We start from the raw sequence: 27,500 nt of genomic DNA, 5'->3' as shown, positions 1-27,500 counted from the left end.
CTCTCTGTTTGACCGTCTGTATGTATATGCGCGAACATAAAACTACTAATCTAAGTAGTAATCTTCCTTTCTCCTTCCACTTTCTTTTTTCTCTAAGTAGATATGACAGCGAAAGTGGATTAGGTCATTTTATCTAAACTGGATCGCAATATTTCCAGGTCACATTTGAATTTTTTTGCGTTTCTATAATATTATTTACTTTTCTTCAGTCCCTAATTTGATGTGCATATAACAACAAACCTAGACGAGAGAAGAATTCCCTCGCAGTGGAAAGAGTCAAATACCATCCTGCTGTATAAGAAGGGCGACAGAGAAGATCTAAAGAACTACCGACCCATATGCCTGCTGTCTCACGTGTACAAGCTGTTCACGAAGATAATTCTGAACAGGTTGTCACGTCGTCTCAACGAACAACAACCGAGGGAACAAGCAGGCTTCCGGAAGAACTACAGCACAATGGACCATATATTTACTCTAACGCAACTGCTTGAGCGAGCAAATGAGTACAAGCTGCCTCTTTGCGTTGCGTTTATAGATTATGAGAAGGCCTTCGATAGCGTCGAAACCAACGCAGTGCTGAACTCGCTGCAGAGGCAAGGAATCGAAGCGCAATATGTGCAGCTGCTCAGAGAGGCAAATTCCAGATGCACCACCGACATAGCTCTACTGTCATCGCCCATACGAGTGCCGGCCGAGAAGGGAGTGAAGCAAGGAGATACAATCTACCCAAAACTTTTCACTGCATGTCTCGAACAGATCATCAGAGGCATCGACTGGCAATGTGGTGTCAACATCAATGGCGAGCTCCTCACTCACCTCCGTTTCGCTGACGACATCGTACTCATCGCTGAAAACATGGATCAGCTTCAGACCATGCTGACGGAGCTCGACATAAAAAGTTCTGCAGTAGGTCTCAAGATGAACCGCATGAAAACAAAGTTCATGCGGTCAGACAATGTACCAACAGGTCGAATGGTGATCGGCAGTGATGAAAGAGAGGTGAGGAATATGTCTACCTGGAACAGGAAGTAAATATGTGCCGGGATATCAAAAAGGAGATCTCACGGAGAGTAAGGGCTGGATGGAAGGCGTTCAATGGCATAAGGGATGTGCTCAAGGGAAGGTTGGACAGGACCACCCGCGCCAACCTCATTAACAGTGCAGTTCTGCCTGCAATGTTATATGGTAGTGAAACATGGGCTACCACAAAGAGAGAAGAGCAAAGACTGGTAACGGCTCAAAGAGCCATGGAAAGGTCAATGCTTGGTATCTCGTTGAGAGAGCACATAAGTAGCAAGATCATCAGAAAGAAGTCCGGCGTGAGAGATGTCATCGCAGAGTATACACGCAGCAAGTATAGATGGGCTGGACATGTCATCCGGCTCACCGATAATCGGTGGACGCACGCAGTTGTCGATTGGTACCCGCGTGAACGGAAAAGACCACCCGGAAGACCTCCACGACGGTGGAGTTACGATTTCAGTAGGATGATTGGGATCACGTGGATGAGAAAGGCGCGATCCAGAGAGGAGTGGACAGCGTGCTGTGACCAGCGGTGTCAAATGGACGCCTGACGGACTGGTCGGTCAAGGTGATCAAGGCGATAACAACAAACCTGCCGACACTAAAAATCTTTGGTGAGACATCTTCATTAATGTACCTGGAGAGACCTTGACTGATGTATCGAAACATATGTAGTACTTAATAAAAGTCTTATATGAAATCCATCACATACTATTAATCAATACTATATATATATAAGAGTACTGAGATACTGATATAGCGATGGGCTCGAGTGATTCGGCCGAAATTACAAATCTCGTAGGTGCGTACCTTTTAAGGTGCCTAAATAGGAAATCCCTATATTACAGGGAGGTTTATATAGGGAGGATGCTCTGTTCATCACCATACCAACAATAAATCAATCATAGAAAGAATGAGAAAAGGAATTAGAAAATTTTTCAAAAAAGAATTAGAAAAATTAACTTAAGTATTACATATGAACATGGAACAAAAGTAGTAAATTTTTGGATACTACTTTAAACATTAAGTTATACTACCCCTATAGGAAAGAAGGTGAGGTTACAATATATGTGAACAAATTATCAAATCACCCCACTATTGTATTGAAATCGGTAGTTAAGCGTATTTCTAGGAGAATTACTAAATTACCCTCAAACATTGATATTTTTAATTTCCATTCATACCACTACAATGTTGTTTTGTCTAAGGTGATATATGATCAGGAAATTACTTTTCTTAGTCCCGTAAGTTTTGCACCTTATAATTGAGATAATAATGACAGTTTGACTAATAGAAAGTCTACTAACTTACTTATTTGTGAAAAAATACCAAATGATAAAGCATCCTACAAACCTAACATTTTAAATAATAATAGAGTATGCTTCGATAGGAGACAGGATACTAAAACGAGTAGGAAGCTTAGGTTAGATAAAAAGGGTGACGATGTAAAAGAAATGGTTACTCCCCCAGATAAGGAATCTACTAGAAATATATACAAAACTATTAATCATGGTACGATTCTAGGGAGCAGGGTTAATACAAATGTATCCCGCACTTACTTACACCATAAATTTAAAGGTAAGAATTTCGTCTGGTTCAATATCCCATACAACTAGGCATTATCCACAAATATATATAGAAACTTTAAGGCTATTTTAGAAATAAAACTTCCCTACTTCCTATAGATATAATAGAATCTTTTCACGTCAGACAGTTAGAATCTCATACTCTGCTCTTCCCAATATGGGCACTACCATAGCTAGATTAAATAAGAATGATATAAAATTATCCAGAATTGTTAATGATGATAATAATAATAATAATAATAATAATAATAATAATAATAATAATAATAATAATAATAATAATAATAATAAAATAATAATGATAAGAAGAAGAAGAAGAATGATAATGATGATAATAATAATAATAATAGTAACAATAACAACAATAATAACAATAGCAATAAAACAACAATAATAATATTAATAATAATAATAGTACTGTCAACTATAACGTAAACCCCGAAACTGAGAATAGTATTATTGATGATGATGTGGTGGATACAAGTGATAGTGGTAGCACTTCTAATATTAACATTATGAATTGTAGTTCCGGTGCATATACGGGCATGGAAACTATTAGTATGCCTGCTGATGCAGAGGCGGTTTTAAATGATACTACGATTGAAGTCAGAAAATAACAGATGTGAACATAACATACATGATGATAGAAATATTAATAGCGAAAATAATAATAATAATAATAATAATAATAATAATAATAATAATAATAATAATAATAATAATAATAATAATAATAATAATAAATAATTAATTCTTTTTATTGGCCACAAGGGCTGACACACATGATTAGAAAACATAAAGGGACAAAACAGGACGAAAGGTTACAAAGGGTTTTGTCCGTTTGTAAAAATCCGTGTAAAAAACAGTGTAACAACGAAAATATTTAACAATGAAAAACTCCCAATAGGGGGAGGCGCTTCGAAAGGTTCCTGGTGGAAAAAACCCATAAAAGCCAACGGGAGCCTGGTCAAAAAGGGGAGCCCCTTTTTCCTTTTATAAAACCTTTTTCAATCACAGGCGAAACCTCAATAATTTCAATAATACTAATTTTAATAATAATAATTCTCCTAGTTGCAATTCTATAGTTAAATCCCGCTGTCCGTTATTAGGCCAATGTCTTACCCTGAACGATATATATAAATGTACAATAATAACTACAACTAATAATTATATATACAATAGTTGTTCGATCAATTTGAAACAGCATCTATACAACCACGTGTCGTCCTTTAAACTTAAACATAAGGTGAATTGTACGTCATTATCCAGTAAGATTTGGGAATTGAAGGAAAGTGGAATTGGGTTTAGCCTCAAATGGGAAATAATAAGAAAAGCACAGCCTTATAGAAATAGCAGATATGGGTGTGAATTGTGCTCTATGGAAACATATGAAATTTTTAAGCATAAAGATAAAGGCAACCTGATTAATAATCGATTAGATCTCCATATGTGTAGACGTGTGTCTCCATATGTGTCCCTGTGTGAAGTAAAGTGTGTGTATATATGGTCATGTGTCTCAGTCTTCCTTTGTGTATGTGTGCATGTCTGTTCATATAACCTATGTACCCATCCGTCTGTATGTTAATCTGTTTACTTTCATATCTATATGCTTACTTACATGTGCATATACATATATATACATACCCCCCCCCCACACACATCTATCTACATATAACAGCCCACTAATTATTCTACTCTGTGTAAACTGTGGGTATGGGGGTATGATATCTACTATGTATATATATATATGAGGACGTACTCCTGTCTGAGTTTTGGGTCCTTTGGGTGCTTGGTTAAGATGCGGATGTCAAGTTGACCCAGGTTGTCTCCATGTTTGTCCTTGGCATGTTGGTAGAGTATGGAGGACTGTTTTTTGTCGTCATATTGTCCCAAATGTTCATTTAGTAATTCTGCAATGCTTCTAAATGTCTCCCCTATGTATGTCATATTCATGTCTTCACAAGCACCTTCTATGCATCATATGCTATAAACTACATCTCTAGCTCTACAGTTAATGCCAGGACTAATCCTACGTGCCTTGCAGTTATCATTGGTGCATTTGGTATTCTTAAAGGGGTACGTCCTACATAGTTGTGGCTTTTCAACAATCCTAATGTTGAGTTTGCTCTCCAGAGCTTTTCTAAATCTATGGGCTAGTTCTCCATGGGTTGTGGCCTCTACAAATATCACTCCTTGATATTTGTTGGTTTTATACCACGTGCTCGCCCTGTTTGCTTTGTCACAAGTTCTTTGTACCCTATTCCAGTCTTTGTTTCTATATCTACGATAGGTACCACTAGCATCATTTTATATAATGTTATCTAATTTCTTTCTAGCACCCTGTATACTCGAACCCTATCTTTCTGATCATATCCAGAGAATTGAATGCGATGAATGAAGTTCTGTATATGTTTTTCGTTTCATAGGGTTCGCATAATTGGGACACATTGTTCATTATTTAAGTCAGTATGTTAATTTCTATGTTGTGTGACACAGTTGAGTTCTTGTGAACAACATATTTTGAAGCTATGGGTTGCATGTAATAGGAGTGGAGGAGCTGCACTCTATTGTTCACAATCTCTAACCAAAGTTCAGTATCAAGGACGGGGAGTCTAAGTTACCTTGATACTTTGGTGGATGGAGTTAGCTACTTGCTGGATGCTTTCCATTACGTTCCTCTCAGTTTCTGCACTACTGTCACTAGAGTTAGTCTAAACTATGATATTAATGTCATCTACATACCTACTGTAAAGTAGAAGAGTTGTGGACTGTTCTGCTATATATATATATATAATATATATATATATAAATATATATATATATTTACAGGAGTGGATGTGTGGTAAGAAGCTTGCTTTCCAACCACATAGTTCCAGGTTCAGTCTTACTGCATGACACTTTGGAAAAGTGTATTCTGTTATAGCCTCTGGTAGACCAAGGCCTTGTGAGTTGATTTGATAGACGGAAACTGAAAAAATCCCGTCGTATATATATATATGCAGCACGGATTTTTGTCAGTGAACAGGTCGCGGTCTCAAAGCGACGAAAATATTTTGACAAATTAAACTTAAATGTTGAAGTGAATAGAACGGCTTTTGTGTGTTTCTTAAATGACTTACAAACACTGCAATTGTTTTCGTTCCAGCACACGATCTCAGATCAAATCACTTGCTATGCGAGTACATCTCCGTAATATATATATATATAGTCGCAGGAGTGGCTGTGTGGTAAGTAGCTTGTCTACCAACCACATGGTTCCGGGTTCAGTCCCACTGCGTGGCACCTTGGGCAAGTGTCTTCTACTATAGCCTCGGGCCGACCAAAGCCTTGTGAGTGGATTTGGTAGACGGAAACTGAAAGAAGCCCGTCGTATATATGTATATATATATATATGCGTGTGTGTGTTTGTCCCCCTAGCATTGCTTGACAACCGATGCTGGTGTGTTTATGTCCCCGTTACTTAGCCGTTCGGCAAAAGAGACCGATAGAATAAGTACTGGGCTTACAAAAGAATAAGTCCCGGGGTCGAGTTGCTCGATTAAAGGCGGTGCTCCAGCATGGCCGCACTCAAATGACTGAAACAAGTAAAAGAGTAAAGAGTAATATATATATATATATATGTATGTATGTATGTATGTATGTATGTATGTTTTTGTGTCTGTGTTTGACACCTACCATCGTTTGACAACCGATGTTGGTGTCCCCCGTAGCTTACCGCATGTATATAATTTGGTTTGTCCTTAATTTATGGTATGATATTTCAATGACGAATTCATTGAGCGATAATGAAACCTTACTAATTCTGTTATAATACCAAAAGACATACAAACGAAAAAGTCAATGCTGGAATAATGAACAGAAAAACAACAATGAAACAAGACAGACAAAAATTGCAGTAATAAATTGACTTACCTATAATTGTAGTAATGGTATCACTGGACCCAGTCGATAAGATTATTCTTTCTAAAGAAAATAAATAATTTTTTATGAAGATAATGAAAATTTATATTTGAAATGTAATATCGACCTTTCAAATAAACATGAATGTGTGTGTGTGTGTGTGTGTGTGTGTGTGTGTGCGCGCGCGTACGTGTGTGTGTGTGTGTGTGTGTGTGTGTGTGAGACTGTGTGTATAATAAACATATAAATTCATCCCTCTGTAAAAAAAAACAGAGAAAGTAATGTAGCAATTTCAACTTCTTTTCATAGGTTTTTATTTCTCCATGGCTATCTATGTTGTTGACCTACATTAGAAAAAGAATACCTGTCTCCTGTCCCTAGAGTGATTGTTTGCTTATCGCTGTTTACAGAATATACAAGCTCTGACAGAGCTAAAGTACCGTCAATGTGCATAATATTGTTGTGGTTCAATTTGAGGACAGTTGACGGCGACCTACATTTGACAATGAATCCATTGTTCTGCCAGATGCGGGTTGATTAATTAGCTCTGGGTAGACCTGCGACCCCTTTCAGGTGAACTAAAGTTCGTTCTAAACACCCCTTAAAAAGGAAGAACCTTGAGCTGTAAACACAGTTAGCCGGAAACTCTGCTAGAGACGAGTCAGTCGAGGACAGAGCAAGTAACAGGTTGTTTTCTGCTGTGACAGATGAAAGACAGGGAGGATTAAGGAACTAAGAGACTGCAGCGAGAGGGCTTGGCAATTACAGTAGTAATTTTCTGAAATTGTTGCAGACGGAAAAGGAACGTCGGGTAAAGTTTTGTTTGTGTTTAATTATGTTTTGATATGTGAAGAAAAAGAAGGAAAGAGTTGTGGTATTTATGTAAAAAGAATTGTATTGATACGTGTTACGAAAAAAAGAGAAAGAAGAAAGAGAGAGAAAAAGAAAGACTCTGATACAGTCTTTAAAGACTGAAAAGAACTCTGAACTGTATCGTGTTTTGAATTGATCTGATTTGAACATTATTTGATCTGAACTTATTTGTCTATGAACATTGTATATGCCTTTAATGTGATTTGAAACAGAACTGTTGTCTCCGGACTGCTTAAATGCTTTGATGTGTTGATTCTGTTGCTTGTATTTACCTGATGTATCTTTAAATGTATTTGATGTTGTAATAGTCATATAAACTAGTTGTTAAACGTAGCCAATTGCCTTCCGCTGTATCTCTGTGTCTCTTCCTGCTGTTGTTGTTGTCGTTATCTCTCTCCTCTCTGAGTTCCGTGGCGAACTTTCCCGTTCGACCGGGCGACGGCAGGTGGTCCGTAACAATATTGTATGTTCTGATAATGTGTATTATTTATTGAGTATGCTTTGATAGGAGACAGGATACTAAAACGAGTAGGAAGCTTAAGTTAGATAAAAAGGGTGTCGATGTAAAAGAATTGGTTACTCCTCCAGATAAGGAATCTACTAGTAATATATACAAAACTATTAATCATGGCACGAATCTACCTGTGTGTACATACATACATACATACATACATACATACATACATATATATATATATATATATATATATATATATATATATATATATATATATATATATATATATATATATATATATCTATATATATATATATATATATATATATTAATTTATAAGTATATGAAAGAATGGAGTTGAACGGCTAGTTAACAAATATCCTTTATTCTCGACATATGTTTCGAAGGCTGCATACTCCTAATTCCGAAGGAATAAGGAGTACATTATGCAGATTTCTCATCAGGATTCTTCTACATTCAGCCACTCTGACGTCACTTCTTATAAAGAGACACTCATTATCGCCATGGGCTCCTTGAGAGCGGTCAGCTAAAAGTTTTTTGTGCATTTTGATGTCGACATAAGTTCCTTGATTTTACTGATGAGAAATCTGCATAATGCACTCCTTATTCCTTCGGAATTAGGAATATGCAGCCTTCGAAACATATGTCGAGAATAAAGGATATTTGTTAACTAGTCGTTCAACTCCATTCTTTCATATACTTATAAATTTAAAATAAACATACAAATTTCCGCACGAAGACACGTAGTCTATGCCCTAGGGACGTAGTTTCAACCGTGTTCTTTCTGATGTGAATTTGCTACCCAGGTATCGGTTATCTTTCGAATTATCCTTAATAAGATAATTCATTCAACTACTCAAATCTTAATATATATATATATATAATTCAAAAGGAACGGGTAGTAAATAAACATACGAATATATACTAAATACACAGACCCATTTTTGTTTTGTCTTGCAGCCCTAAGGCTTTTTTTGTTGTATATGTATTATTTTCATTTTAATTGTTGTCTTCGTGTAGCCCTAAGCCTTTATTCTGTTTATTGTTTTGTCCTTCTCGTTTTGTCCTAACCGTCTCGTCTCGAGCCCGTCTTGTCTTGTTATGTTTGGTCCCATTCCCGGCAAGTTTCTTTCCGGTGCCTCCAGAGTGGAAGCAATATTATCGACAGTGGCCGAAATTGCGCTTTGATCTTCTGGCCAATAACTGAAGAGTAGTTGGTGACCTTCTGTGTTTTCTGTTCGTCTGTGTATTTAATATATATTCATATGTTTATTTACTACACATTTTCTTGGATTATATATGCATATATAATAAGGATCCCTTTTATTTTTGTCGCTGTACTTTACTACATCTATGTATGAAGAATAACGTGTCGTCCCTATATAGACCTCCATTAATTCCTGGAATACGTAGCTGTATCTGAGATAGGATGTAGATTCAGACGATCCCATTTGGATGGTAGCTTCTGTTACATTAGGTGATAATGTATTTACAATTAACCCTGTCCCTTTGCATAATTTAGGAGGATCTAAATTTCTTAGAGGCATTATTGGGACTCCTACCTTCAGAAAAAGTTTGTGGAGGAATTCCAGGTGGCTCAAGAGAATTAAGGAACTCTGTTGGGTAACGAACAGATTGATTTTCATCACGGACTGAATCAACTGATTTGTACTCCTTAATGACTTTTGGAATCTTATTCATTAATTCATGGTTAATTCTTGCAACTGTCTCATTTTTTGGAGTAAGAATTGCCCTTTCACTCAACCATTTGTGTGATTTATAATTATTAGTTAAGTCTGGCAATACCCTGTTCTTCAATTCAGCTGGGGAATTCACTATGATAGCAATATGAGCCAAACTGCTATCACCATTCCCATCAAATGGTACTTACCCATTTCCTAATTGGAGGAGCCAGGTTGAAAAATGTTTTGCGCCTTAGTCCCCATGTAACGAAGCTCGCACGTTAGTATTGAAGGAGAATTTCAGTACTTTATGCCATAGGTGTGAAGACTTAATGCATACTTTTATTTCATCAGATCTTTTTCGTCTCAGAACGACTGGTAATGTCTATCAGAAGTCTCCTGATAAAACTAATGTAACTCCTCCCATAAATTTATTGTTGTCTCTGATGTCCTGTAAGGTCTTAAGAAGAGCTTCCATTGCACCTCTACGTGACATGGTGCATTCATCCCAAATGATAAGGTGGCAGTGGCACAAAACTTCTGCTGAACCTGAATCTTTGCTTATGTTACAAATTAGACTGTCACTGGTGACCAGGTTTAGTGGTAATTTGAAAGCAGAATGAGCTGTTCGTCTTTCTGGGCTGGTGGCAGCAAAGCCAGACAATGGTACAGCAACTGCAATTTTTTTTATTGCCTTACTTTGGAGAGAAGCAATGTTACAAATGTTTTACCTGTGTCACCAGGAGCATTAAGAAAGAAAATTCCTCTGCTTTTTATGGCGATTGTCTAACGCCGCGCGCACACACACACACACACACACACACACACACACACACACACACACACACACACACACACACACATTCACACACAGATACATATACATACAATATCAAACATCTGATGAAATGGGCATGTGTGTATGTGTGTGTGAGTGTGAGAGAGAGAGAGAGAGTGAAGGGGTGTGTTGTCATATATACGTGCACACATCTTTCTTGTATGTATGTGTGCGCGTGTGAGAGAGAGTGTGCCACTTAGATATCACTGTCTCTCACATACATGTATGCAAAAAAGGTGTATGCATATGCATTTATATATGTACGTATACATGACAACACACACCTTCACTCACTCACACACAAACACACACACACATATATGAATGTATACAAACGTACATACAAAAACATGTGTGCGTATGTGACTAACTACAAATACATAGAGCTGAACACGGCGTGAAAAAAAAATAGGTAAAAAAAGTTTACGTAAATTAACGAAGTGTGCAAGTTCCAGCAAAATAATGCCCATATTTTTTGGACGCCCCATGTTGAATTGCAAAATTTTAGTGTGATATTTGTGTAATAAAGAAATCAAACCTGGAGCATGTGTGTTTGTGTGTGTGTGTGTGTGTGAAACTGAGAGAGAGAGAGAGAGACAGAACATTGCAAATAATGAATGAGATAGACATGGAATGAAAAAATCGTATAAATAAAAGCACGTTAAAATATTTAAATTTGTTAACTTTGTAAATATTTCTTTCTGTAATTTATCGAAGCTGTTTACAAAGAGCGAATTAAAATTTGAAATGAAAACATTAAAAGTAGACAAGGACAGACTTCGCAGTTTTTATGTGAATACCGGACGTTGACAGTGTGAAACCTTTTTAAAGAAGTGAATCTAATCTTATAATATTCCGAGGTATATTTGTAGAGAATTTCATTAAAAAATATCCATTTTCTTGAGCGTTAAGACGAATTGAAGTGGACTCAGGTGAATTTTCAAAATTTCCCCGCTCCCTCCTAAAACACTTACCCCCCTACATGATATAACACATATTCGTAGAAAATTTTATTAAAAAATATCCATTTTTCTGAAAGTTATGATCATCCATAACTACAGATTTCTTTTCCCACCATGATGGTCATAAAATAAAAACATTTTCAACAGTTACCACTTGTACCTAGGTTTCGAATATTAATGAACAAATAAGATAAGGACCACTCATGAGGTCACAGAAGTATAACGAAAGAACTCTGGCCGAAATACGATTAATATTAAATAAAGCTGAAGCAAGTGAACGCCTAATATATAGTGCGTGTGTTTTTATTAGCTAAACTGGCAACACGACCATTCCCAAATACAACATTATATATATATAAATATATATATATATATATGAATATGAATATGATACTTCCGGTTTCGTAGTGGAAAGACGTGATTTCGTGCTCTTGAAACAACCTAAAAGGGTTGCCTAAATCGATGAAAAATCTGCTAAAACTGACAAAAAACGCAGTACTTGTTATTTCATAACGGTCTACTATAATATAATGTTAAAATAATTAATATATTACATTAAAGTCAGTGACGCAAGCCAGAGTTATCCTCAAAGAAAGCACGTGGTGATAAATCGTACTTTTATTTGCGGCCGCGTGTAACACGATTCTTCTTTGAAACAAAACTTCGTACAAGAACAAGGATTGGAATTTTACCTCTTGGGAATTAGTATCCTACCCATCTTGCTTATTTTGGTTTATCTTTGGTAATACCGGATGAACATTTGAGCTAAGACGTATTGTTTCTCTAGAGTCTATTTGAAAATTTATGGTAGCGAATTCGTTAGGAAACCTTTTCCTTTTATCTCTATCGTTTTTCATTTAACTTTTTCTTACAGCGACCTCTTCGTTTACGTTCTATTTGAAACGTTTACGGTAGCGAATTCGATATGAAACCTTTCTTTTCACTATCGTTTTTCACTTTTACAGGCGCCCTCTCGATCTATACCGTTTGTTTTTCACTTTCCTTCATATATTCGTTACCTGCTCCTCCCCACTCTCTCTTTCATACCTTCCTCTTCCTCTCTCTTTCCCTTTTATATCTTCCTCCTTTTCCCGCTTCTCTCTTCCTCCCTTTGTCTCTCTTTACACCTACCTCTCTCCCGCTCTCGTCCATATTTTCCTCTTTTTCTCATCCCTTTCCCCTCACTCTGTCTCCCTCTCTTTCATATCTTCCACATTTTCTCACTTTTCTCTCCGTTCCTTTGTCTCTCTCTACATCTACCTCTTCCCCTCTCATCTCACCCTCCCCGTCATATACTTCTCACTTTCCCTTTTCTTCTCTCCCTTTCCCTCACATCCTTTATTCTCACCTCTCTCTCCTACACTCTGTCTCTCGTTCCCTTCCCTCCTCCCTCCCTCTGTCTCGCTATCGCTCCATACCCTCTTTTTTTTTCTTCATATCACCAACTCTCTTTCCTTCATATCATTCTCTCTATTGCCCTCTCCCTCCCTCTGTCTTTATTCCTCTCTACCCCCTCTGTCTCTCTCACTTCCTCTCTACCCTTTCCTACCCTCTGGGCTTAGAAAACGAAAATGGCTCCAAAGTAGGAGAGCAAAGAACTGGACGAGGAGAGCAAAGACAGAAATGTCTCTCAACACCAGACATTGGCATGAAACTAGAATATTTCATATCTGTTATGCAAAACATATGCCAAAAATATGTCATAGAGCACAAGACCAACACAAAAAGGAACAAGATTCCAAAGAGAGGAAGATCCTCATAAGACAAAGCACGAAGGTTGCAAATTGCTTCAAACAACACTCCCAAAGTAGTGAAAGGTCCCGCCTAAAAAAGAACACTGATGGAGATGGAAAAAAACCCTGCAACAATCCTATGTAAGGGAGAGAACAGACAGAGAAACATGGGTTATAAAAAGATTAAGTCAAAACCAAAAGCCGTCTCAACTGCTGGTCCTGATGGTTTCCCAGCAATCCTCCTCAAATCGCGTAAGCATGCCCTTGCGAAACCACTACAGATTCTCTTCCAAAGCCTTCTTGCAAATGGCAGGCTGCCAAGCAAGCTGAAGGAGAAAATAATATGCCCAATCCATAAAGGGGAAGGCAGAGCAGATGCCTATCTCTCTGACTTCACACATCAACAAAGTCATGGAACGGATAGTCAGAGGGAAACTAATCGCATTCGTTGAACAAAATGACTTGCTGAGTGATACCCAGCATGGCTTTCGACCATGTAGGAGCTGCCTGACCTAGCTCTTACAGCACTATGACTGGGTGTTGAGGCAGTTGCTCAACAACTCAAATGTGGACGCAATATACCTTGATTTTGCAAAGGGGTTGGATAAAGTTGAGCATGGTATGATTTGCCACAAAGTGCGTGATCTCAGCATAGCTGGAAAACTTGGAGAGTGATTACATGACTTTCTGTACGATAGACGTTAGGCAGCAGTGGCCAATGGAGCCACCTCGATGAACACAGAAATAGTGAGCGGTGTTCAACAGGGTGCTGTCTTGGGACCACTGCTTTTCATAGTGGCCCTCTCAGATATGTCCTCAACTGCCCGGATAGCCACCCTTGCTAGCTACGCAGACGATACGAAAGTCTTGCAGAAAATACAGAACCCCAGCGATGTTGCCCACCTGCAGCAGGAGTTGGACTCAATTTACAGATGGTCTGGGAATAATAATATGAAGTTTAATGTTGAAACATTCCAAGCCCTGCGCTACCAGCATCCAAAACTGAATATAAAACATCAATAAACCATTTTAACCGAATGTAATGGCTGCAGTCATCACATTCGATTAAAATGGCTTATTGATGTCTTTTGTTTCCCTTTTTAACCCTGATGAGAAGATCGTATAGTTTTACATAATTTTATTTCCTCTGGAATAATAGCAATGTTTTCTTCGAAACATATGTCGGAAGTATAAAAATTTGAAGAACACCTGCATTAAACCCCACTTCTTTATTTATCTGTTATACAAAAACATTTCACTAAACCCTGGAATTTCTATCTTTATAAGTTGGCTGTAACATCCTTGGTACTTATGTGAATTTTTTGCTACCCTGGTAACTATTTATTTTTTTCCGTTATTTGTACATATTGAAAAAATACACATACATTTATATATACATATATATATATAGATATATATATATATATATATATATATATATATATATATATATATATATATACACACAAGAGTACTCAAGGAGTGCAAACCTCCACCAAAGCAACACCAACGTGCCGGAGATGGTTTTTAAAATGAAATATGTGAAATAAAGTTGACTGCTCCCATAAATGAGAATACTAAAAATCAACCCGATCGCGCTCAAAAATTAAGTAAAAATTTCCGGGAAAATAATCCAGAATCGTTGTCCTGTAGCGAATCGATCCTAAAATCTAAGAAGTTCGTGCCAGTCACGAGGCCAAAGATCCCTGAAAGTTTCATCCGAATCCATCCAACGGTTCTTGAGATATCTTGTCCACGGATAAACAAACAACCAAGCAAACAAATACAACCTCCGTCGCTAAGGTGGAGTTAATATATATAAAAGAAATCCCGTTCTGTGTGTGTGTGTGTGTGTGTGTGTGTGTGTGTGTGTGTGTGCGTGCGTGCGTGTGTGTGATTATAACAGCCATATTTTTCAACTGACTTTCTCCAAATTGGGAATATAAATTATTTATGCTCCAGGGATGCTTTTAGACTCTTAAAATTTTTCATATAATGGGGACAGAGAATATCTGTTCCTGGGTCACGTGGAGAATGGAGGTAACTCTTTGTGAAGTAACTTTCAGAAACTGATTGTCTTCCTTTCATTGGTCATAAAAAATATTGCTCTTTATATTAGATTCTCGTCTTTAAAAGTTTTTGAAAATATTTACTTCCGATTTTCTAGCGTCAGTGACGTCTATATCTCTCTGTCTATATCACTCTATCCATCTCTCTCTATCTCTCTATCAATCTCTGTCTCTATATCTGTCTATCTCTCCTTATCTATCTGTCTATATCTTATCTATCTACCTATATCTATATTGTTTATCTAGCTAGCTAACTTTCTCTCCCCCCCCTCTTTATATCCCTCTCACTCTCTATTGTTTTCACTTTCATTTTTCAAACGCTATTGTTTTCACTTTAAGTTAATGGGAAACTCCTGCTGCAGTCATTGAGTCTTGCATAAAAATGATCTCACTTGTGGCGGCATTTCAGAGAGTGCGCTTTATCAAACAATGAGAGCAAAAAAAGAGCAGCTGGATTCAAAATGGCCACTCTATGGCTAAACTTTTTCAAAATATTTTTTTCTTTATACCCTCGCTTTCAGCCGTGTCTATATGATAAATAAAGTTGTTTTAGAGTCATTTGGCGTCTTCTAACGTGGCATTACTTGATAGTTGCCCTTATTATAATTTTATAATTATTAACTATATTGATTTTGGGCCTTAATTGGTTTTACATGCTAGCTACTTGATAGAATCCTATACAGATCTTATCCTTAATTATCCTTGATTATAATTATATATTAGTAAAATTATATATATAATTATATATATAATAAAATTATATATATAAAATTATATATATAATTATATATTAGTAAAAACTTCCAAGTAGCAGCATCTCATTCCAGCTCTGGTTCCATTTTACACGTGCTTATTATGAATGTTTAAGTGCTGCTTCAATCGTCCACATGACTTGCAGGTTTTTCGACGACAGACTTTTCATTGAAGCTAGTCATCCAGAATGAAATTCCAATAGTTCATGTTTGCCTTATCCGCATGGGGGAGCTGGTGTGATTTCATACTAGCATGAGATACGCGTGAGATAAGAACATTTAAAGAAGGCATGAGAAACACTCGCCACGCCAATGATATTAATCTCATTTTCACGAAATTTTCTTTTCATTTCTGAGTGCTTAACTTTGCGAAGCTAAAAATCTTTAACACTGCCCCATATCGTATCCCTCCACGCTTCTCTGTCAGTTGCATAAACCATAAAAGTGAGGAAGTATGAGAGGTGAGTATATATTTATTTAACTACGTGACATTCTAAGGGTTACGGCCGTTTCGCAATCTTTTTCGTGTTGTATTAATTTCAGTATGGAAGAAATTATACTTACTTGTTTGCATTAATATGCATGCTCGGCATTACACAATTGTATATTCACAAATCAAAGCAAATAAAGAAAGTACGCTCATCAGATCATCAAACAACATGCATACATATGTATATTGTAATATATTTTATACGAAAGCTCATATTATCCGTTGGAAGTATATGCACTGAACCAACATTCAATTAAATTTGTATATTATAATGCATATATGCTTCACCGTAACTTCTTTATATATAGGACATGTCTTAATGATATTTATATAATATACTTATGGAATTCATATTATATTGATTATAATCACTATTACACGCATTCCATTATTTACAAAATACACTACTTTTGGTAAATGAAGTTTGATCAGAATCTAACCTGGTAATATATGATATGTTTTATTTAACAAGTCTATAAAATTTATGAAATGTAAGATATATCTATACTTTTATTAAGTACCATTTCAGCTTATTTCTTTAACAGTACCTGTTCTTTTACGTATGTAGTAATAGCAACTATCACAACGAAAATATCAACAAAGACAACGGTTATAACAATACAACAATACTGATGACCGCAGTAATATCTACAACAACAACAGCTAAAACTTGTGTGGAAGTTCGTCGTAGTCACCGTTTCACTTAACAAAGAACACTTTGTTGCTAGAATTTAGTCTGGGTTTCCTGTTTAAAGATAACTTACACTCTTTCTTCCACCAGTTTCGAGGTTTCTGAAACGGTTATATGTGCTACCGTTCCTCCTTTGGTTGAAACATAAAAATAACAACAAACCAATTCAAAACAAAAATATGTACAATTAAATATTTACCTGTGACAGGTGATCCAGTTAAGGAACCCAAACCCCATGCTAACATGAGCATGCCAATAGCTTCAGCAGTTCCTTTTACACCGACAATCACGATACATATTCTATTAACAAGTGCATAAACAGTGAAATTGAACGTAGCAAACAAAAGACAGTATATAAGCTGGCCCCAATATATCTGGATGAAATAAGGCACGAAGAAACTACAGATTGCAAGCAGAAATGATGGCACCGAGAATAGAATAGTGAGTGATAAAATGTTTTTGTTCAGAATTAATCCGGTTAGAAACCGGCTGAATGCAGAAACGATTCCAACGAAAGAGAATACTTGCGCGACTTGTGCTTTTGTCGATCCGTTTTCCATGAAGTAAGATGGAAGCATAATATGAAAGGTACTTTCGGCGCATGAAAAAAGAAAGACGAATAGAGCTAATATGATAAACCTGTAATTCTTCAGAACTGCCACATATTTTCCGAAACAGGTTTCTTTTTCGTTGCAGTCGCTAACTATACTTGATTTCTGTAAATGATTTTTTTTAGTGAATGTGTTGCTTGGTTGCCCATTTACATCTATGTCTAGGGCTTCTAAAGATTGCAAGTGCTGCGAGTCGAAATTGTCTTTCATTTCAATTTCATCAGTAGATTTTTCTTTGTTTGGATATTCTGAGGGTTGGTCTAATTTACCATTAGTTTTATCAGTGCTGTTTTTATCCAAGCTTTCTTGGTCAAAATCTTTAGTTCTAGTGTTGATTTCTTCGCAGTTATATTGGATCTCATGACGATACTGTCCGTTTGGATTATGTGGGGATTCACTGGAGGGGATGGTTAAATTCTCAGATTTTGATTTACTTTCGTTGACAGATTCATCCGATTTGTAAACAATGTTGTTTTTGCCAGTCAGTATTGAGACATTTTTAACTTTTTTACTCTGGTTTTGTTCGTGCACAGACGTCCGTAAAAGAGCCCCAAAAACAAAATTTTGAAGGACATACCCAGCTAGTAATAAGTAAAAGTTACGCAACCCGTAGAAATTCACAGTAGTTTCAATAATGTTTATCATCACTGTCCCAAATCCTTGTGCGCTGATAGCAATCCCAGATGCTAGTCCTAAATAGCGATCAAAATGGTAACTAATAACAACCATGGCAGCTGTATAACAGACACCGCATCCAGTACCTAAAACAAGAAGAAAATAATCATCATAAGGAGAAACTTGGAAACCTGTAACGTTATTGTAACGTTGCTTAAATTAGATATTTAAAAACTGCAGGGCAGTGGATAGCAGAAACCTAAGAAGGCTAGTTTAAATACCTTGCATGAAGTGGTTACTGCATTAAAACGGAATTTTTCTATGATAATTACATTCATATATAAGATGTTTCGTCGAGATATTAAACCGACATCAGTACCCGACAGATACTTTAATTCATCGACTAGGGAGGATGAAAAGCAAAACTGACCTCTGAAGCGTTTATCGTTCGTTTATTCACTCACTCGTATTGATAGATAGATAGATAGATAGATAGATAGATAGATAGATAGATAGATAGATAGATAGATAGATAGATAGATAGATAGATAGATAGATAGATAGATAGATAGATGGGCGCAATATATTAAATGGCGGTGCCCCAGCATGGCCACAGCTCATGAGCTGAAACTAGAATCAATCATAATAGATAGATAGATAGATAGATAGATAGATAGATAGATAGATAGATAGATATATAGAGAGAGAGGGAGAGAGAGAGAGAGAGAGAGAGAGAGAGAGAGTGATGGGAACAGTAAATTCCTGAGATTTACTTTGAAAATTCAAAGAATACCTGGTTACATAAAACAATCACTCAATACTTAGATATAACAGAGTTTGAATAAAATAAAGAAGGATTTTTTTTTTCAGAAAGGAATATTTCAGAGGGTTTAAAGTCGATGTTTAAACGTAATTGGTAAAAATAAATTCTTGCAGATATTTACACATAATCCATGTCACTTTTCAGGTATAGTGGTAGAAACCCATAATGGAATAAAGATTAGACACCATACATAACGTAACAAAAAAAAAATCAAATGCTGTTTACTAGACTTCTTTTATAACAAAAAATATGAAGAATAGGTTCTGTATGATGATAAGTAAATAAAAGGTGGGCGATTTGAAGCTCTTTTTACTCTTTTACTTGTTTCAGTCATTTGACAGCAGCCATGCTGGAGCACCGCTTTTAGTCGAGCAAATCGACCCCAGGACTTATTCTTTGTAAGCCTAGTACTTATTCTATCGGTATCTTTTACCGAACCGCTAAGTTATTGGGACGTAAAACACCCAGCATCGGTTGTCAAGCGATGTGGTGGGGGGACAAACATAGACACACACACACACACCACACACACACACTAATATGTATATATATATATATATAATATATATATATATATACATATATACGACGGGCTTCTTTCAGTTTCCGCCTACCAAATCCACTCACAAGGCTTTGGTCGGCCCGAGGCTAAAGTAGAAGACACTTGCCCATGGTGCCACGCAGTGGGACTGAACCCGGAACCATGTGGTTGGTAAGCATGCTACTTACCACACAGCCACTCCTGCGCCTAAATTATTGATTTAAAATGTCTGGTGATATAGAAAAGATTTCCTTCTAAAATGTGCTCTTGCAAATAAACCAATAAAATTCTGCAGACAAGAGTAAATGTAGGAAATGTTAAAATGTTTTGGAAGCTAATTTTTGGAACAGAATCTTTGAAATAAGAAAAGTAAGTGCTGATTGGAAGATTGTAGTAGCAATAAAAATCGGAACCCCATGGCACAAAGCATTAGGATAGGTGATTCGAAATTTTTTTCTGAACTGCTTCAATAAAAGGAAAATTTTGATGACAGCACTAGATAATGCAATCATTCGACCTTCTAAAAATAACAACCAAATCTCTGACTTCAACTCTATTGTCTTAAAAATATTCAACTCACATCAGACGAAGATATATATAAAGATGGGATATGTCACGGCTGGATCGCCCTTGATCATAAGCCGGCTTTATTGGGGCTGGGCTGGGCTGGAACTGAGCAACAAGAAGCAATAACTACGTCAACCTAATAAGTCAAACAAAATATAGGTTTTACTTCATTTCAGATTGTTGACAAAACAAACAGGTGAACTGCCGAAAAGACTAAGAAACAGAAAACGAACTCTAACAAAGAAATAAAGTATAGTTTACCTGTAATAAGACTGAGAGTTAATAGTAATAGCTTGTTGTCGGTTATAATATATGACCCAATGAAACCGAGCGCTTGTAGACTGGCACCGACGAACAAAGTTTTCCGGCATCCGAATTTACCGATCAGTAGACTTGAAAGTACGCCTGAAAATATAATAATAATAATAATAATGATTTCAAACCTTGCCACAAGGCTAGCACTTTTGGGGAGGGGGTAAGTCGAGTTCATTGACTCTAGTACTCAACTGGTACATTTTTTATCGATCTCGAAAGAATGAAATGCAAAGTTGACATGGGCGAAATTTGAACTCAGAACGTAGCGACGGACGAAATACCGCTAAGCATTTCGTCCAGCGCGCTAACGATTCTGCCAGATCGCTGCCTTGATAATAATAATAATATAATAATAATAATAATAATAATAATAATAATAATAATAATAATAATAATAAATGCCCTGATGCAGTACCAGGCAGTGGCTCTCATGGCTTCTGATCTTAACTGATTGGAAGTGTTATCATGTACATTGTTTTGTCTTGGTATTAAAGATGGGCTACAGAAAATATTCTGCTCAATACCACAGATTTGCTTGTCAGTTGTTTGACCTTAACCAGTTGAGCATGTCCCTTAGTGGCTGACGATATGTGCATCTCTGATCACGAGCAGAAGTAGTGGGGGGAGCATCATAGCCATGTGTTGAGAGGGACTCTTTGGGGTTTGAATAATTCACCTCTGGAAACATGGGTGGTTCTTTCAACATCCTTAAACAACCCTTATTCAGGGACCTTTTGAGCGGGATGGGCTACTCAACCTGAAGAAAATTCTAACTGGGTCCCACCTGCAAGGTCATGTGCTGTTTATCTTGGTATGAGATCACCATGTCGCGCACATATGGTTGTGATGCATGTGCCTGGTGTACCCTTATCAGACGGGTAGTCATGATGGGTATATTGGGCTTCGTATATTTCACCCCAGTGTCACTTTGATGGCATGAACTGCTCTCTCACTCAATAATAATAATAATAATAATAATTCTTTCTACTAAAGGCACAAGACCTAAAATTTGGATGTATGGGCGGGGGGTAGTCGATTACATCAATCCCAGTGTTTCACTGGTACTTAATTTATCATCTCGAAAGGATGAAAGGCAAAGTCGACCTCGGCGGAATTTCAACTCAAAACATAGCAATAGACGAAATACCGCTAAACGTTTTTTCCCGCACGGTAACAATTTTGCGAGCTCGCCGCCTTAATAATAATAATAATAATAATAATAATAATAATAATAATAATATAATAATAATAATAAATGCCCTGATGCAGTACCAGGCAGTGGCTCTCATGCTTCTGATCTTAACTGATTGGAAGTGTTATCATGTACATTGTTTTGTCTTGTATAAAAGATGGGCTACAGCAAATATTCTGCTCATACCACAGATTTGCTTGTCAGTTGTTGACCTTAACCAGTTGAGCATGTCCCTTAGTGGCTGATGTTATGTGCATCTCTGATCACGAGCAGAAGTAGTGGGAGAGCATCATAGCCATGTGTTGAGAGGGATTCTTTGGGGTTTGGATAATTCACCTTTGGAAACATAGGTGTTTCGTTTAACATCCTTAAACAACCCTTATTCAGGGACCTTTGGAGCAGGATCGGCTACTCGACCTGAAGAAAATTCTAACTGGGCCCCACCTGCAAGGTCATGTGCTGTTTATCTTGATATGAAATCATCATGTTGCGCACATATGGTTGTGATGCATGTGCCTAGTGCACCCTTATCAGACGGGTAGTCATGATGGGTATACTGGGTTTTGTATATTTTACCCCAGTGTCACTTTGATGGCATGCACTGCTCTCTCACTCAATAATAATAATAATAATAATAATAATAATAATAATAATAATAATAATAATAATGATCCTTTCTACTATAGGCACAAGGCCTGAAATTTAGGGGTGGGGGATAGTCGATTTTATGGACTCCAGGGTTTCACTAGAATTTAATTTATCGACCACGAAAGGATGAAAGTCGACCTCGACGGAATTTGAACTGACAACATAAAGACAGACGAAATGCTGCTAAGCATTTTCTCCGGCGTGTTAACGATTCTGCCAGCTCACAACCTTCAATTTCAAATTTTGGCACAACGCCAGCAATTTCGGGGGAGGGATTAGTCGATGTAGTAATAATAATAATAATAATAATAATAATAATAATAATAATAATAATAATAATAACAATAATAATAATAATAATAACAATAATAATAATAATAATAATAATAATAATAATAATAATAATAATAATAATAATAATAATAAAAGAAAAACAGCGGGGGAAAGAAAAACACCGGGGGACGTTTAAGATGTAAGAACGATAAAACAGAGCTCCGAAATCTATCCATAAACATCGAAAACAAAGACATCGTATGGTGCCAAAAATTTACTAACAAAGGATTGGACTATATCCGAGTAAGTAATACTCATTGAAATTTATTACTATTTTCGAAACGAAATGATGTATTTTAACTCGATATCATCTCACCTCTAACACAACACATGCAAACATGCGTGGAACATTACGATCCATCAACACTAAATCATCCCGACCCCAAACACCATGTACAAAAAAACTACGAAGAAATTAAATACCACCGATATTATTCAACCCAAGAAATAACAATCGGGAACTTACAACACAAAATGTACGAAAAACTACACGTGCAAAACAATGTGACAACAGAAATGAACGGACCGGTAACCTACGAAAATGACGACCGTCAAAATAATGGGCCGGACGTTGTTCCTCATGTCCCGCAAATAAAACCCAAAAGACATAAATGGACACGTGAGGAATACATTTCTATCCTACACGCATACTTCACAGCAGTGCTCTACCCAAAAAATGAAAACACAACAACACATACATATAAAATATGGAAGGAAAATAACATAAATATAGACTTAGATACAGCAATGAACCCTAATAAACTAGCTAACGTACGAAGATACATTTTCAACGCAAAAAAATTATCAGAAATAAGAAAAAATACACCAGGAAAATGTAGATAGAAGCCACACAACAATGCCCAATAATATAAACACTGAAACAGTAAAACACGAAGACAAACGTAACATTCCCAACAAACACGATGTAAACAAAAAACAACAAACCCAGACCGTAAGGATGCATAATAATACACGACAAACAGCAAGCCAAAACACGGCAAACAAACATAAATAAGAAAGAAAGCGATACAAATCTAAAACCTGGAAACAACGAAGGGGAGCCTAATGATTATAATATAAAAAGTAAAATAATCAAAGAACTGAAAACCGCAGAGCTCAAAATGGACCACCGACCATACCTTCCAAAAATCAAAATAGACGAAACAACAACACCAATTATAAACAGCATAAACCTAGCCGCCACGGAACTAATAGCCACCGAAACAAAAAGCGATATCACTGAGCTAAATGACTTAGTATACGCAGCAGCCACTGCAGCCACAAAAGAAGCTGGATACTCACTCAAACCCATCCAAACAGGAGTACCACCACCCAAACAAACCCTGTGGATAAATAACATCCAAAACAAAATACAAAAACTGAGAAAAGATCTGTCGATTCTTAATGAAATCAGTAGACAATCAACGCTACTGAGAAACAAAAAGAAAACAAAAATACTCCGCAAATATAACATCACAGAAAAAGATTTACCTGAGATAAAAGAAAAGCTGAACAAGATATCCTTGCCAAAGCACAAAGGATCCGCCGGTACGAGAAACGCCAGCGCTTCTTTGAACAAAACAAAAAGTTCAACTCCAACCCCAAAAAGTTCTACCAAGAACTTGGCAAAAATAAAATAGAAATCACTGCAGCACGAACGGCAGAAGTGGAAGAATTCTGGAGAGAAATATGGTCGGCGAACAAACAACCCCAAAAAAAGGAGTATTAAAACAACAAACTCAGCATCTGAGCAACTTTGGACCCCCATAACAACTGAAGAGGTCACCCAGGCACTGCAAAGACTAAGCAACTGGAAGGCACCTGGGCATGACAAGATCCCCAACTTCTGGTTGAAATATCTAACAGGAATGCACAAAAAGCTGGCTGAAAACTTTAACAACATACTAGCAGAGCCAGAGACAATGCCTGAATGGCTCACGAAGGGGAAAACCATCTTAATTCCCAAATCAAATGAGACAGCAAAACCAGAAAACTACAGACCAATAACCTGTCTCCCTACAATGTACAAGGCATTTACTGCAGTGATATCGCAAAGGTTGAACAAGCACCTGGACGAAAACAACCTGTTTCCAGAAGAGCAGAAAGGATGCCGCAAAGGCTCATATGACTGTAAAGATCAACTAATGATTAATAAAGCCATAACTGAAGACAGCCACAGACAAAAGAAAGGCCTCAGTATGGCCTGGATCGACTACAAAAAGGCGTTTGATAGCATTCCCCACACATGGATCCTCGAAACACTAGCCATTAACAAAGTAGCACCAACAATTATAAAATTCATAGAGCACTCTATGAATAAATGGCAAACAGTGCTACAGCTCCAAACAAAAGAGGGACTCATGAAAACCAAAGCCATCCCCATTAGAAGAGGAATATTCCATGGAGACACGCTCTCTCCACTCCTTTTCTGCTTGGCACTGTCACCTGCTAAATAGAACTGGATGCGGATATAAATGTTACGGCAAAACGATCAGCCACCTTTTATATATGGATGACCTAAAACTATACGCTGCAAATGACAAACAGCTGGAAACACTATTAAAGACAGTTCATGGATTTACCAAAGAAATAGATATGAAATTTGGATTAGAAAAATGCGCCAAAGTAACCCTGGAAAGAGGAAAACTAGTTAAGAGTAGCAACATCACACTAGATAAAACCAATGAAATAAAAGAACTAGACCAAAGCCAAACTTACAAATATTTAGGAATCCATGAACTAGATAAGACACAACACACACAAATGAAAGAGAAAATAAAAAAAGAATATTATAGACGAGTTAGATCAATACTAAAAACAGAGCTCAATGCTAAAAACAAGATAATAGGTATTAACACTTTAGCTGTCCCAGTTATAAGTTACAGCTACAATATCCTTAACTGGACACTAAATGAACTGACCAAAATAGATAGGAAAACAAGAAAAATAATGACAGGATCTAGGATGCATCACCCAAAATCTGACATAGAAAGACTACATATACAACGTATAGAAGGTGGTAGAGGCCTTATACAGCTGGAAAACTACTATAAAATAACCACCATAGGATTGCAAAAATACCTACTTCAGAAGGAAGGAAAACTGATACAAACAGCGGCAAAACACGAGCAAAACAAAAAAATGTTCTCAGTATTTAAGGAAGCTGACAAATACAAACAAGAAATCATACCACCTAATAGATATGAAGAAGAAGAAGAAGAAGAAGAAGAAGAAGAAGAAGAAAGAAGAAGAAGAAGAAGAAGAAGACGAAGAAGAAGAAGAGAAGAAGAAGAAGAAGAAGAAAAGAACAACAAAAGCTATAAAACAAATGAAATCCAAACTAAAACTAGAACAACAACGAACCATGATAAAACGATGGCAAGAAAAGCCCCTTCATGGTAAATACAGGACTAAACTAAACGCAAAAGAAATAGACAAAGAAAAATCCCAGCAATGGTTGAGAAGCTCAGGACTCAAAGCAGAGACAGAGGGATTTTTAATTGCAGCACAAGACCAAAGCCTCCCCACCAGAAATTACCAAAAACATGTAATGAAAAGAAATATAACAAGTAACTGCTGAATATGTGGAGATGGACAAGAAACAATAAATCATATTATCTCTGGCTGCCCAGTCTTGGCTAAGAAGGAATATATTCACAGACATGACAGAGTTGGAACCTACATACACTGGAAGCTATGCCAACATTATGGAATAACAACAGAAAAAAGATGGTATAAGCACACACCAGAAAAGGTCACAGAAAACGAGAAAGCAACCATACTCTGGGATATGCCAATACACACAGATAGAGAAATTAAGGCCAACAGGCCTGATATAGTTGTCAGAGATCATGAAGAAAAAAATGCTTTCTAATTGATGTATCAATACCGGCAGATGACAACGTGTCTCTGAAAGAAATGGAGAAACTTTCAAAATACAAAGACCTGGAAATAGAGGTAACCAGAATGTGGAATCTAAAAACAGAAACAATTCCTATCATAGTAGGTGCATTAGGCATGATAAAAAAATATTCAGACAAATACATAACAAAAACACCAGGACTTACAAACACATATAATATACAGAAAATTGCACTACTAGGCACTGCACACATCCTACGCAGAACACTTTCAATACAATAACCATCAGAGCATCACAACAAATCACAGCACATACCTAAGCACACAGAGCTGCGCACGGTAGTGAAGTGAAAGCACGCTATAAAAATAAAACTACTGAATAAAAAAATAAAAAATAATAATAATAATAATATAATAATAATAATAATAATAATAATAATAATAATAATAATAATAATAATAATAATAATAATAATAATAATAATATAATAATGTATTAGCCATACCAGTCGTGACTTACAGTCTGAATATCGTTAACTGGTCGATTGCTGAAATATGTAATCTTGACAGAAAAATACGAAAACTGTTGACAATGCATAGAATGCACCACCCTAAGGCAGATACAGAACGACTTTATCTGCCAAGAAAAGAGGGAGGCCGTGGTCTTTTGCAACTGGCAATAACAATGAAGATTGCTACAATTGGCCTAGACACCTACCTGAAAAACTCTGAGGACTGGATGTTAAAACTTGTCTCAAAACATGAAAACAAGAAAGCATCATACTCAGTAACAAAACAGGCAAAGGAATATCTTAGTGAATTCCGAATACAACAAATTTCGGAATTAGAGATAGACGTACAAGAAACAAGCACAGAAAAAGCTAAGCGCATGAAAACCCGTGCTAAAGCTGCGGCTT

At 36.7% G+C, this 27,500-nt stretch overlaps 1 protein-coding gene across 6 annotated transcripts in view; it reads right to left on the bottom strand.

Moving 5' to 3' along the window:
- The window catches only part of LOC118765930, an 84,184-nt gene that overhangs the window by 9,537 nt on the left and 47,147 nt on the right, over nt 1-27,500 (bottom strand). For 5 of the 6 annotated variants that reach the window (XM_036508782.1, XM_036508786.1, XM_036508785.1 and 2 more), the window contains 3 exons: nt 20,496-20,639; nt 17,277-18,449; nt 6,522-6,572 (listed from right to left, as the gene is read on the bottom strand). In XM_036508782.1, coding sequence (XP_036364675.1) covers nt 6,522-6,572; nt 17,277-18,449; nt 20,496-20,639 — 1,368 coding nt within the window. Of the gene's footprint in view, nt 1-6,521; nt 6,573-7,654; nt 7,902-17,276; nt 18,450-20,495; nt 20,640-27,500 lie in introns of all 6 variants that reach the window. The other variant, XR_005001842.1, reaches the window with a different exon arrangement.

The sequence above is a fragment of the Octopus sinensis genome, linkage group LG14 (assembly GCF_006345805.1).
Source record: "Octopus sinensis linkage group LG14, ASM634580v1, whole genome shotgun sequence".
NCBI lineage: Eukaryota > Metazoa > Mollusca > Cephalopoda > Octopoda > Octopodidae > Octopus > Octopus sinensis.
This window is presented reverse-complemented; position numbering and strand designations above follow the sequence as displayed.